Genomic DNA, 14,263 nt, shown 5'->3' on the forward strand with positions numbered 1-14,263 from the left:
ATCCAGAAGGAGGCCACAGTAGAGCGGGAAGGCCAGCATCTCGATGCTGATGATCAAGATGACCTTCATGACGCCGCTGGCTTGATTCAGGAGGTCAATCAACGATGCCTCCCATTCCTGGGCGATTTGTCCGTTCGAAAATGGTGTGCCTCTGCGCAGGTACAGCGCTCCTACACCAGACATGCTGAGGTAACCACACAAAATGGCCCAGAAACGGTCGGGTCCTGACCATGATGCCAGCGCAGGGTCAACGCCGACTGGCACATCCGGGACATCGAAACTGATGACCCAGCTGGCTGGGTTGAGAAGAATGTGCGGCAAATCACGCATCAAGTATAGGGCAGAGACTCCAACCTTGCCTGCCCAAATGATGAAGTGCAACGCCTTGCTGGGGAGTTTTCCGTCGAAGACTACGTCTAAAGCAGCCCCGACGCCGACGAACAGGGCCGCGACTTGACTCTTCAGCGTTTGCAATGCCTCATGGCTGATGGCAGAGAAATTCTGCATCTCCGTAGCAGATATCAGGGGAAGTTCGCCACTCAGACTCTCGAGGATTCGCTTGCCTGCATGGTCTGATAGATTCCAAGTGTGAGCCATAAGGTTCTCGCAGGACCGCCGCGCTGAGGGCAACCACAGTCCTAGAGCGTTGCCAACCATGAACATGGCACCCAATAGCAGGCTACAGAATCCCGCCACGAGAGCGACAGCAAGATCTTGAATGAACTTCGTGAAGCTGAACAGCATACGAACCAAGCGCATCGGGTTCATTGCCGCCCACACGCTGACGCGCCCGATATTATAAGGAATGAAGACGCAGATGAAGATGGTGACGGAGACCAGGACTGCGCAGAATACAGCATTTTGGAACAGTCCCACGAGGGGTCCACGCATGCCAATGAGCTCCAGTACGCCCTCGATATCTTCCGCGTCATCCATGGCTTCGGGATCCAAGCCCGCTGCCACTGCCGCCTCGACAACTTCTGGATCGCGTTCAAAGTCGTCAGGGTTGTCGCCTTCCAGAGGGATCGCTTCTTCGAAAAGCTCGTCATCACCAACGTTACCGTGAACATGATCAGCGTCGAGAATGTCAGCATGGCCAGCTCCGATGTCTAGCTCTCGAGCTTCGATGCCATCCCACATGAAATCAGCAAGGCGATCCATGACGCCGCGCTGCAGAGGGGGTCGTTGAGGCACCGCTATGTCGCCAGCATTTGCCACGCCAGGCTCCTGTTCGCGAATGTCTACGCCATCGGGGTTTACATCGAGACTGGCATGGTCGAGCTCGAGGTGTTCAAAGGCAGCATGTGCGGAACCTGATGCTGAGGCCGCAGTGCTAACATCGTCTAGGTTCGAGGCGTCAAGTTGTGCTTCGAGCTCCTCGGTGTCTTCTCCTGCGGCAGGCGTCCAGGTCCAGTCAACTGGAGTCGGCGTTCTTGGTGCGCCAGTCCTCTCCCACGCATCATCGGGCTGTTCAGTTACCTGTGGAAGCTCCTGTGAAGATGCGTTTCCGCGTGCAGGAGCATCAGCTGGCAAGGCCGAGAACGACCAGCTGTTGTTGGCCAGGGGGTTGACGGTAGCCGCTCTCTGTGGCCCATCCGAGACAGACCGAGGCCTCAGAGTGTTGTTCCACGATGAAGATGCCCCGGAAGCAATGAGCGAATCTTGAGACTCCTCGAACACCTCATCTTCCTTTTCTTTGCCCTTGGCCTCCGAAAAATCGGCATTGGCACTCGTCATGCCGCCATGCCAAGCGAATTCAGGCGTCGAAGGTAGAGGAAGCTGTACAATTGGGGGTTCTTCCCCTGGTGGCCCATCAGCCCATCTATGTCCTCGGGAATGTTGCCCTTCCTCATTGCTGGGTTGTTGGGGCGGATTGCCATTCGTCTTGTCAATCATGGACCTGGTGACACGGGCCCAGTATCCAAGCTTGTCCTCTAAGCCCTCATCCCGAATAGCTTGGAGAATCAGGTGCGGATCTCCGTTCGATTGCCGATAGATTCTCAGATACTCATGGACCGTAGCTACGGGGCTTTGTGGCTGCTCCGTGTCTAAACCATCGGAGGTTTGGATCGGAGACGGGGCAAGATTCGCCAGGGTATCACTCACTAACTCTGAAGCTTCGGCCTGCTCCTCCGCGCTTGATTGAGGCTGCGGTTGGACAAAAGGCCCGTTGGAACCCTCGGCTTGACTGTTATCCTGCTCCCAGCGCGGGCCAATGTTCCCAAAAGGTAAGTCGAGCACCTGATTTTGCCACTCTGCAGCAGATCCGTCGTCGTCTTGGTCAATCCAATCATCATCTGGCCCCGGAAGATTCTCTACTTGTGCGGCCATTCGCTGTTCTTCATCATTCTCGTGTTGATGTTGGTGCGGGTGCTGGTGCTGCTCCTGCTCATTAGCAGCAAAAGCAGCTCGCATGTTAATCTCGGGTTGTTGTTGAACCACGTAGTCACGGACCAGGATGACAAGAATGAAACAGATAATGACCAAAATGGTGATGATCTGACCCTCGAAGATGTTGATGATCGTCCGGTTCAGTACAGGATAGCGTGAAAAGTTTCGAAGGAACGAAACATTACTCAGGAGGGACGCATGCGGATCCAAGGACGTAGCAGCCCCAGGGATGCTATGGCTCACTGTGAAGGAGGGTGGCATGGACCCGAAAAAGAGCCTCAGCATACCTGCGGTCAAGGAGTCATCAGTGGTGATGTCGAATCCGTGCCATGACCCGGAGAAAGGTGCTGTGGAATGCGTCTGCAAGAGTCCATTCATGTTGCGGCCAAGATTCGGACTCATGGCTGACTTGTAAGCGGACTTGTTAAGAGGGCAGGCGTCAAGGTACTTCAAGCCGATGTATGGGTGTCCGGGATGCGATGCCGAGATGTTGGCGGGGATCCAAAATTGTCCACCGCCAAGGCCTTCGTCGCTCAGCCAAAACAGAAACGACCAGACAGAACGCATGAGCCAAGGGAGCCAACAGAGCCAGACCACTGCCACCAAGCCGGCCCGCAGCCACGTCAAAATGTTCCGAAAAAGGTATTTCGCTACATGGCCGATAAAGACATGGACGGGGAGTGTGTTCGGCATTTTAGGCGAGTACAGCTTAGTGAAGCGGAATGGCGTTTTGCACAGCTCGCAGTGTTTCTTCTGCGAGTGCGAAAGCCACTCCATCAGGCACTCTTGGTGCACATATTTGATACTGCCGCTGCATTTGCAGGGGTAGAAAAGCGGTTCGTCGGGCGTCGCCTCACCCCGGCATATCCTGCAAGTGTCTGGATCAAGGTTGTTGGTCTCGGGTAGTGAGGTCTTCGGCCGGCCCTGATCAGCCGTTGTTGATGCGGAGAGTCGACGGCGAGGATGTGCAAGGGCGTCGGCAGCCATGAAGGGCTCTATTGCCGGGTCCGCCATGTTGTAGGTAGCTTTTCGAGGGGTCGAAACTGATCGCCGGCAACTGGCGACGAATTATGGAGTCATGGGACTTGCTGCTTTTTATTGTCGGAAAACTGACAAGCAAGCGTTGCCGGGCAAGTCACACGGTCAGCTCAGGCGCGCGATCTTTCGGAAAATGTGGATGTTGTCGTCGATTCCGTGATGTCGGAGGGGGTCGGTCGAATACCGCGATGCGTCGCTCGAGAGTGGGCGGGACAAGTGACGTCCAAGACGTCGACCGCTGATGGCTATCGAGCGAAGGCTGTCAATCCGCGAAAGTATGTAGCTGGGAGGTTGAGGTCAGGCAGGTTGAAGGGCGGCTCTGACAGCTACCTAAGGTACCAGCTAGGTAATAAGGTTGGAGACAGCAAGTAGTCGGCGTGGCGGTTCCCGACGAATCCACAGGAGCCGAAATGTAGCGATAAGGGAGTCGCGATCCGATAAGAAACATCTCACGCTTCAACACACGTGACTCTCTACGGCAATGGACCGGAACCTGGCTCGAGCTTCAATCCATCAAGACCATTCCAGCCCCCTGTTGAAAATAAGACAGCATCGCCTTCTCGCCTCTACGAAGCTCGACCAGCCATCAAGCAGTCCCAAATCGTAGTTCTCACTTACAACTAAGCCAAATCAGGAAGATCACGTTTGATTCAAGCGTGTGCTTTTGAAGTGCAATCCGGAATGAACTTTGTCTCAAGAGGCATGCGCCACAACTGGCCCAGTGCACAGAGGTCGACAGGCGCTGCGTCCCACCTGCCGGCCGACTGTTTTGTTTCGAGGCTCTTACTATCATTTCGGCCATCTCTTCGGCGCGCGGCTAGGTCAATACATGGACAGTTAGCTCATCATGCGAAAAGCGGAACTGACAAGACAACTGAGGGAGGAAACGGGGCTCGACGTGTGCCGCTTCTCCTATCTTCAGAGTGCTGAACATGCAGGAGGACCAAAGGCAAGGCTCGAAATAAGCTGCAGGCAAACGTCATCAAGGCGAACTACATCCACGGTTGGCTTGTAACAGGCCACATCCTGGCGCTAGGCTGCACAGCATCAACTCGAGACCAGACCGTTGGAGAGTCTGTCGCACTTCGAGGAATCTGTGTTGTGATCGGATTGTATCGATAACAGGCTTTTGTGAAGAAGAGATAGGAACAGCATGACCACAACTAAAGATGGTGCAGACCGAGTCAATCGAGCGATGCAACCATCTGAATACTTGAGCGGTACATGAATTGATGTCACAAGGAACAAGCTCCCCGGAGATGACGTCGGTCTGAACCACGATGAACGAGTGGCTGAGTGGTCACTGGTTAGCCACCTGGGTGGTGGTGAGATCCACTTTGATCCCTCGCCTAGCGCATCCCCAAACTTGGCCTGGCAAGCCTCGTTACAGCTCGGGCGTTTTGGACAGGAGTGGGGTCCGTGAAGGGACTGGCCTTGGGAAGCCATGGGTGAGCACGCTACCTCAGCGTGCAGGAAGAAGCTCCCTGACCACATGCTTTTCATGCTTGTGCCTTGAATTCTCGGGCGTTGTCTTCTTTGTGCTGCCGACCGGGCTTGATCTCGCAACCTCACCCTATCCAAATCATCTTCGCATTTCGAAACCCGTTCAACAACCGTTCGGGGATTCTGTCAACGTTGGACGCTTTCCATTTCGAAACATCAGGCGAACCCAGCAGTCGTCGCATCGTCCATCCGACGTTGCATCTCGGCACAGAACAGGGTAAGGAAGCTCCCCGTGACCCACTTCTGTCGTTCCAGCCTCGCATGCATGCGAGTGTTGCTGGTCTGGCCCATGCAGAGAGGGATCACCCATCCTTCTGCACTCGCGACAGTGAAAAAAAGCTGTCTTCCGAATACTCCATCCTGCGCAGCCAGGAAGTCCTTTTGGTCCAAATTTCAACTGACAAAGTTCCACAGCTACGCGGAAATCAGATTGGAGTGACCGCCTCTATTTTGACGTTCAGTATCGTCGCCGACCGAGAGAGCGATAACGACAAGAATCCACCACACGACGTGATTCCCTCCTGCAGGCGAAGCTTTCGCTTCACCGCACCTCCGCCATGGAGGTTTCCAGCAGCCACACCAACGGGCTATTCGAAAACACCAAACGGGAAGATGAACGGCCATTCTGTTGGTGTCAAGAAGAACGCGCCGCGTCAGGGCCCCAGCCTGGTCGGTCGCTTGTTCAGCATCTTTGCCAGGTATGTTGAAGAAAATGACGTATCTCCGTGACTGGGCTTCGACACTTTCTGACTGAACCCATCATTAGGATCGCAACCTGGTGGACTATCATCACAGTTCTTTTCCGATGCCCTTCAACGTTAGAAGACTGCAACGAGTCATCGCCTCTCGCGTGCCGCACCTACTTCCAAGCGAAGAATGTCTTGGCACCTCACGTCGAGCCTTACTACGAAACGTACGCTGCGCCCTACGTGGAGCTGGCCCAGCCATACTACAACATCGCCAACGAGCGCGTCCTGACTCCAGTCAAGGGCTATGCCACCAAGTACGGTGCGCCTACTCTACGCCAGGCCCAAGCATACGGCCAAGCTCAATGGTCCCAAAACGTTTCCCCCCAACTTGCTGTTTATCAGAAGGCCGCCGCTGATAAGTATGGCGAGACGGTGGCTCCTCACGTCGCCAAGCTGTCCGAAGCAGCAACTCCATACTATGATATTGCTCGAACCAGCGCTCTCCAGACCTATCATGAATTTTTGCTTCCTTCATACATCCTTGTGCAACCCTACGCCGTCCAGGGTTACGACGCAGCCTCTCAATTCACCACCGACACAATAATTCCTTCTGCGAACTGGGCATGGAACAAGACATTCGTCTTCCTTGATACGACTGTCTGGCCTCAAGTACGTGTTTTGTACGTCAAAAACGTCGAGCCGCAGCTTGCAAGGATTGGACAGCGTCTCGGGCGTTACAAGGACAAGTCAAAGGCCGCTGCTGAAAGTGTGCAGGAAGGGTAAGACAGCTCTGTATTCGCCCACTCTCCATGTCCCCCAGCTAAAGACATAAGTAGCATCATTTCCGAAGCCTCCTCTTTCGTCAAGCCTGCGTCCTCGGCGGTATCATCGGCCACGTCCAGCGTTTCGTCGAGCATTGCATCCACATCCAAGGTCGAGAGCGCCACCCATATTCCGGACGCTGTCAAGGTAGCCAAGCATGACGCCAGTGAGCAAGTTGTTGCGCCGCCCGCCGACGCCAACGAGTCTGATCTCCGCAAGACAACCCGTGAAACCGTTGCGGAGGACCTCGAAAACTGGCAGACCAAGTTCGCCAAGGCAGCTGACGAGGGTGCCAGCGAAATCGAAGACCGTATCGAGGAGATATCGCAGCGCATGGTCAAGGAGAACGTTGACAACATCGGCGCCAGCCTCCTGAAGGGTCTCCAGGCCACGTCCAAGGCTGAGGTTGAGGCTCTGCAGAACGACATTATGGTGATTGTCAAGAACGCGGGCGTCGACCGTGAGGCCGGTGAGCAGGACCTGAACGCTGCCGTTAGACGTGCTGGTTTAGCCGTCAAGGAGAAGGCCCAAGAGATCCGTGCTTGGAAGGAGAGCTTCGAGCTCGACATGGAGGCGGCCATCACCGACGCCGCTGAGTCTCACTTCAAGATCCTGGACAGCATCCGCGATTTGGCCCTGCAGCGCATTGGCATGAAGTGGGCTTGGATGGATGGCGTGACCTACAAGGACTGGGCCAAGTTCCACGAACTCAAGGACCGTTTTGACGAGTGGACCAACGACCTCAAGAAGCTTATCATTACCCATCCGGCACTTGAGGATGCTCGCGAAGCTTCTGGCAAGATCGAGGACTCCGGTATGGCAGCTGCGCAATCAGCGGCACAGGAACTTGTCAGGCTCAAGCAGGTCGGCCTTTGGAAGATTGTCGCTGGTGATTCGTCCGCCAACTTTGATAGCGATGCCATGCGTTCCGCTTCTGAGGCTGCTGAAGAGGCGAAGGCCAAGGTCGCTGCCTTTGCTGCCGCGCAAGCTGCCGCTGCTTCTCGTGCTGCAGAGGAGTCTCGAGCTGCGGAGGCCGAGGCTGAGGCATCTCGCGCTGCAGAGGAGTCCAAGGCTGCTCAAGCCATCGCCGATGCCAGCTCCGCCCCCGAGGCCGATCCTCGCGAAGACGCTGCTCACGTTATCGAGGACAAGTCTACGGCCACTGACCTTCCTGTTGAAGGTTTGTCCGCAGCCCAGGATGACCCGCTTGAAGCTGCTGCCAGTGTCCTCGAAGATGAGTCGCCCGCCGACAATCTCCTTGAGGAACAATCTATTCCCTCACAGGTCAGCAGTGCGACCGACGCGGCCTCCAGCATTGTTGAGACCGTGGTCTCCCAAGCTTCTGAAGCGGCCAGCAGCGTTATCAGCGATGGCTCTACCATCATTGCAGGGAGCGCCTCTCCCCACGACGATCTGGCCTCAACAGTGATTGAGGGGGATGATCAAACCTTCGTCGTCAATAACACGGGCTCATCGCCTGCCGAAGACGACGCCCAGGAGCCTGTGGCTCCCGAGGAAAAGGCCGAGGAGCATCTTGAGGAGCAGCTTGAGGAAGAAATCATCCCCGAATCTGTGGAGGACCGACCCGTCTCAGCTGAGACAGAGACAGTCAAACCTGCTTTCCTTGGTGTTGCCGCTCAGTCGGTCGCTAATCGCAAAGGACCTATCCTCGACGATGACGAGAGCACAGTTGAGACGCTTTCCGGAAAGGCACAGGAGGCCTACTCCCACGCTGTTGCTCAAGCATCTGAGAAGTATTCTCTCGCCATGTCAGCTGTGTCTGCCCAGCTCTACGGCACTCCGGAGCCGGAGCCTGTGCAAGAGAAGATGTTCGCCTCCGTCTCCGGTGCCTACGCCGGAGCTATGGACGCAGCCAACTCCCGCCTCAGCGAAGCTCTGGAAGCTGCGTCGAGGCGTGTCTACGGCACCCCCACTGCTACCGCCTCTCCCTCATACGATTGGGCCTCGGTCGAGTCATTGGCGTCTCAACGCTTGCAGGAGGGCCGTGCCTGGGCTGAGGAACAGTACGAGTCTGCCAAGATTGCTCTGGGCCTCGCCACGGCCACACCGACTGCCTCAACCGAAAAGCTCCTGGACCAGGCTAAATACAACTATTACGCCGGCCTGGGTGCTGCTCACGCCCGCTACTCGGAGTTCCTCTCTGCGGCGTCCGCTGCCATGAGCTCTCTCACCGCCACGGCCACCCCCACCAATCTAGCCGGTACCGCGTCGTCTGTTGCTTCTGTTGCTACCGCTTCTGCCAATGCGGTTGCATCCGGTGCTCAAGAGGACGGCCTGTCCGTCGCGTCTTACGTCAGCGAAGGGTTCGAGGCCGCTGTCTCGATCGTCGGAGACACTGTTAATGCGGCAGCCCAGGAAGTCCTCGATGCTGCCGAAGCCGTTGAGCGAGGTGTCGTCGACACTTGGGAGAATGTCGTCAATCATCTGAGCGTTCAGGTGTATGGCGCGCCTACCCCCACGGCTTGGTACGGCAACGCGTACTCCGACGTTGAGAAGTACGCCGCACAAGCCTCAGAGCAAGCTGCCAAGCAATACGAGGTCGTCCAGAACATTGTGCAGGAGCTCATCAAGGGCAAAGAGCCATCGTACTCTGAGAGCATTCTTGCACGTCTCCAAGCTGCCTACGCTACGGGCGCCGCATCTGCCGCCTCTTACTTGAACGAGGCCACCGCTGCGGCTGGCGACTCGGTCAATGCAGCTAAGGAGAAGGTCAATGCCGCTGCCAACGCCGTGAAAGACGGCGTCCGACGCGACGAGCTGTGAGCCATTGACCTCGGATATCAGCAGCAGCAGCAAACCCGTTGACTCCATGTGAGCGACAACACAATTGCTAGCCAGAACTGGGATCATACACGCGAAACCCCAATTTCAGGGATGTGTTTGTGTATACAGTACACACATGGCCTCTACTCTCAATTCGGGCTGTGACAGGGAGACCAGACACGCTCACGTAACGTTCCGAACGTGGTCGGGGCTCTCCACTAGGTGGACGAGATCCGTGATGGGGAAGGGAAAAGATGGTGATTCGCGGGGCTGGCGTTTCTTTGCCTTTCTGTAAGCGATGCAACAAGTTAAGGTTGTCATATTTTGACGTTAGTTTGGCGGAGCTGTGTTCCTTAGAGTGTCCTTTATCATGTCTTTTATGAGTGTATACCTTATCATGAGATCCGCTGGATGGGAACAGCCAGGCAGTAATGAATGACGGATTACTTATTAAAAACGGCGATGAGAGCCACGAACAGCGAACTCGACGTGCTACTTTGTCCTTCGAAGAGGAAGCCTCACATGACACCCACATCACCCTTGGTCGCTGAAAGTTCACACCAGATCGTGTCTAGACTTGGGGACCTCTTCTCGTCTCCGCTACTGTTACTGTCATGTGAGCGAAATTCGTCTCACGACACAGTAACTGACTGCATTCGAAACCTTTTCAACATGGGAGCGAAGTGCCAATAGATCGGAGATAAACAAAGCCAGTCTTATTCCGAGCCAGCCCTGCACTCGTGGACCGACTCGGCCTAGACGCGTCCGCTCCTTTCGATAAGCTCAGCGGTGCCAAAAACCCACTCGTCCAGCCCTTTCATCTCCCGCCCCTTTCGACACCCCGGCCAAGTTTCCATTTAGAGCATGACATCGGACCCAATCGCCCCGAGAGGCTGGAAGCTATGGCCCTGGCACGAGCGCTTAGGTTTCAAAACTCATGAGTTTATTTCTCCGCACTTTGACTTGCAGGGTCAAGAATCAATGTTCCGGCTTGAATGCCCTATTGTGCATGCCGGGAGTTCTCGATGTAGTAATCTGATCATGGGCCCTGCCCGGTGCTAGTACTACTGTCAACTGCCAAGACGCTGGGTCGAAGCTGTTAATAAAGCGACGGAGGAGACAGCTGCTCATGTCTCGTCATGTTCGAGCTTCGTTCCCAACCCATTCGCTCTCTTTTTATTCATTTCTTGGCATCCGTCTTTGCACTTTCTTCCCGTTTCATCGCATCCAAGTTCCCAAATATGCACTTCACCACAATTGCGCTCCTCGTTGGAGCGCCAACTTTGTCCTTTGCTCAGGTCGTTGGCAAGGCCTACGGTTTCGCTGCAGGCGTCACTGGCGGCGGGTCCGCCACGCCTGCTGTCCCCAAGGACATTGCCCAGTAAGAACCATTGTTGCGCAGGGCGTGTACCAAGACTGACATCCATCCAGGCTTAAATCATGGCTCGGGGATGATACTCCCCGCGTGATTCGCATTGACAAGACCTTCAACTTCATCGGCTCCGAGGGAAGCGTCACCGAGATGGGCTGCCGCAACAAGAACGTCTGCACGTTCCTCAACGGTGGCCAGGACTGGATCAAGCCTGACTGCGACAGCGAGCAGACCCCTGTTCAGGTCACGTACGACAAGGCTGGCACAGTGGGCATCATCGTCGGCAGCAACAAGTCGATTGTCGGTGTTGGGAAAAGGGCGTCCTGCACGGCAAGGGTCTGCGTCTGAAGAAGGGAGCCTCGAATGTCATCATCCAGAACCTCCACATTGATGTAGGATTTTTTGCCGGTCTTCTGAAAGTGTCGATTGCTGACTGTAAGATCAGAACCTGAACCCCCAGCACATTTGGGGTGGCGATGGCATCAGCCTTGAGGGTCAGAACAATGGCGTCTGGATCGACCACAACAAGGTGTGTAATTGTCATGATTCTGAGGATTGTGGGCATTTTTTGACTCAAGATTTTACAGTTCACGCGCGTTGGTCGCCAGATGTTCGTTTCGCAGTCAGTTCACCCCATATTCCTATACCGTAATCGTTTACTGACGTTACCCCAGCTTCGACGCCAACACGGCCACTCTTTCGAACAACGAGTTCGACGGCAAGACCAGCTACTCCCGTACCTGCAACAACAAGCACTACTGGACCATCATGATGGTCGGCAAGCTCGACAAGATAACCTTCGACAAGAACTACCTCCACGACGTCTCGGGTCGCGCCCCCAAGATTGGCTCCGAGTCTGGTACCCAGATCATCCAGGCCGTCAACAACTATTACAACTACAACACCGGCCACGCCTTTGACATCTCGTTTGCTGGCGCCCGCGTCCTCATCGAGGGCAACCGCCTTGAAAATCAGCCGCAGCCCATGACCCCAGCCAGCAGCACCGGCAAAGTCTACAACGTTCCCGACGACGCGTCGCGCACCAACTGTGCATCCTACCTCGGCCGCAACTGCGAGGCTAACGCCATCACCGCCTCGGGCGCTATCACGGCGCGCAAGGACAACAGTGTGCTGACCGAGCTTGGTAAGTACAAGGCCAACCTCGTGCAGCCTCTGCGCTACGGTGACGTCAAGGGTCACGTCCTTGCCAACTATGGTGTTGGTCGCATTGGCAACTAGGGGTAGCGTAACAGCGTGACTGCAATGCTCTTGGAGCGCCATCCGCAGAAGCAAGGAGTCAGATTTCTGAGTACATATTTGTAGTCAAGCCCATACCTTGACAGTCCATTCCATTCATAACACTTCATATACATAACGAATTCTCATCCGAGAGTCTGTCACTTCGTCGCACGACTGGCGTGCCACTTGCGAGTTCCGCGAATGTGTCATGATCTTTCTCGTGGAATTTGAGACACCGCAAGCAGTCATCGATGCTCTAGATGATTCAACCTACGCTCGTACGTTGAACTGTAGAAGAGGAGGCACCATTATCCATGGCATCGACCCTGGCCTACGAGATTTCTCTAGGCAGCCGAATGATATTTCCCTCTAGTTTGAACGGCAACCGTCGCCTCAAATCTACCGTGAATGGTTTTCTGTTGTGATCGGTGACTTTCTTAGAGCATCATCTGCTCGAGGTTGAGGTAGTGGGTTGCTACAATGCTTATCTGCTACATCGGCCGCTTGTGTCCAGCTTCATAACCGCTGCTTCCGTCTGACCACTCCTACCCACGCGGTGATCGTCAAACCAATACCTATGCGTGACCTCGAATCCAGAACTCTTATACACCGCTCTAGCAGCTTCGTTATCATAATCAACAAGGAGAATGACCCTCACACCCTCGCCCTCCCCCATACTGATCGCAAGCTGCACTGCACTCTTGACGATGCCCTTGGCCAATCCTCTACCCCTACCTTCAGGCACGACATACATAGCGTTCAAAGCGAACTGCCATTTTATTCCAGTGGCATCTTCAGGAGGGCCAAAACTTGCCATTCCGGGTGCAATATTCATTGCCTTCCCATACATCTCCTCGGCTTTAGCTGGGTCCAGCGGCCCCACGAGCGTCAGCGATGCGAGCCAGGGTTGCCCCATTATCAACTCGAGGTTTCCTTCCGATGGCGGACTATCCAAGTCCGGAGTTCGCGCAACAGCAACCAAGATGGTCGCCAGCGGGTTCGTTACTCTAGACACCCATGTCTCTCGGGGGAATGACTCCTCTCTTGCAAGTGTCGATCCGAAGCTGCCAGGAGACTGAGCCATCGAGAAGAGCCGAAAGTCCTTGTATTTATTGACCAGTCGATCATTTTGTTCCTCGGAGGGGAGAGAGCGTGGAAGGATGATGTATTCCATTGCGGGGTAAAACCAGGGCGCGTGAATGGTCGTTTTCATAGATCCCAGGAGACTGTTAGCGACGCTTTATCAAAGAAAGGCATAAGAGGCAGATGAGACGTATGATCTAACTACTCACAGTTCAGAACTTTGTGCCAAGCTAGTAGTGTTGTTGAGGTGTAACTCAATTGGGGATATCTACGTATACGAAAACTGTGGTCGACCCCGCGACTTCAGTTCGGTCAGATGAGCGAATCAGCGTGCTTCTCACGCTTGATCCTTCTGGAATTCCGCCAATCTCATATTCGTGGCCATGCGAAATCACGCCGGTGAGCTGAATATTGTACTCAAACGAATGCCGACAGCGGTCAAACTTGATTAATTGTTTCATCGAAGGAGCAACTGAACCCATGCCTTTTCACCTGGTGAAACTGTTAACCCACTCGAGCCAACATTTTAAAGAGACCGGGCTGTCTCACCGAGATTCGTCTACTCGCCCGGCTGAGGCGCGCAACTTGTGTTTTCCAGGCGATGGCTGAGTGATTTTATTTCGATCTGATGCTGTACTTCAGTGTTGAAGCTTTGCCTTAATCCATGGCGTCGAGAGTTCGCCTATTTGTGTCAGCCTCGAAGTACACCGTCTTGGAGTTTACTCAGGTATTGGCATTGCGCAGACGGAGGCAGTTATGGCCATTGACGATTGCATCGAAGGAGTGTTGCAATTATCGACACGTACTTACCTACCATAAAGTTGAATCACCAGTAAATGGATGTCATAATCTTGAGCACCGATTCTAAGATTTGGCAAAGTCTAGACCAGACTTACTATACTTTTGGTAGATATATCCAAACCCCACGTGACCCTTTTACAGTCACTTCATGTCGTGATTAACTCGCGCTGTGCGGCATCCGAATCTTTGTTTCCGCAGGATATTCCTTTCAAATCTATCTTGATATAGAAAATAGAGTATCTCCGAGGCAAACACATGAATGCTGAAAACCTCTACAGCGCAACTGACTACGAGTGGCATTTTATTTCACGGACACACCGAGGCAACCCCGCCAGGCAGTAACGCGGAACTGTAGCAAGTAGTAGCTTCAAGAACCCTAGCCAAATTTCATTTCTCGTTAACTCGTTAAGTAATCCATTATGTTTAGATCCTAGGCTGTTATGGGTTTGGATAGCTTCGCTTATTCCTGCCACATTACCTCGGGCTCGATACGTCCCACGAGATCACGAGTCCCTGGCATACTGCTCGAAGCGATCGTTGT

At 54.4% G+C, this 14,263-nt stretch overlaps 3 protein-coding genes across 3 annotated transcripts in view; 2 read left to right on the forward strand and 1 right to left on the reverse strand.

The window, feature by feature from the left end:
* The window catches only part of VDBG_02738 (RING finger membrane protein), a gene marked incomplete at both ends in the record, with an annotated part of 4,345 nt that extends 940 nt beyond the window's left edge, over nucleotides 1-3,405 (reverse strand). Inside the window, one exon of the mRNA XM_003006553.1 lies at nucleotides 18-3,405. Within this exon, the coding sequence (XP_003006599.1) occupies nucleotides 18-3,405 (3,388 nt within the window). The remainder of the gene's footprint in view (nucleotides 1-17) is intronic.
* Nucleotides 3,406-5,332: 1,927 nt separating this feature from the next.
* Nucleotides 5,333-9,227, forward strand: VDBG_02739 (conserved hypothetical protein; the record flags this gene model as incomplete). Its single annotated transcript, XM_003006554.1, has 3 exons — nucleotides 5,333-5,630; nucleotides 5,699-6,400; nucleotides 6,458-9,227. 3 exons carry the CDS (start codon nucleotides 5,545-5,547, stop codon nucleotides 9,225-9,227), a joined length of 3,558 nt encoding a protein of 1,185 aa, XP_003006600.1.
* Nucleotides 9,228-10,468: 1,241 nt separating this feature from the next.
* VDBG_02740 (pectin lyase) lies at nucleotides 10,469-12,917 on the forward strand (the record flags this gene model as incomplete). Its single annotated transcript, XM_003006555.1, has 7 exons — nucleotides 10,469-10,608; nucleotides 10,659-10,935; nucleotides 11,045-11,128; nucleotides 11,187-11,221; nucleotides 11,274-11,743; nucleotides 11,991-12,116; nucleotides 12,625-12,917. The coding sequence occupies 7 exons, from the start codon at nucleotides 10,469-10,471 to the stop codon at nucleotides 12,915-12,917; spliced, it is 1,425 nt and encodes a 474-aa protein (XP_003006601.1).
* Between the last annotated feature and the right edge of the window lie 1,346 nt (nucleotides 12,918-14,263).

This window comes from Verticillium alfalfae, genomic scaffold (assembly GCF_000150825.1).
Source record: "Verticillium alfalfae VaMs.102 supercont1.3 genomic scaffold, whole genome shotgun sequence".
Lineage (NCBI taxonomy): Eukaryota > Fungi > Ascomycota > Sordariomycetes > Glomerellales > Plectosphaerellaceae > Verticillium > Verticillium alfalfae.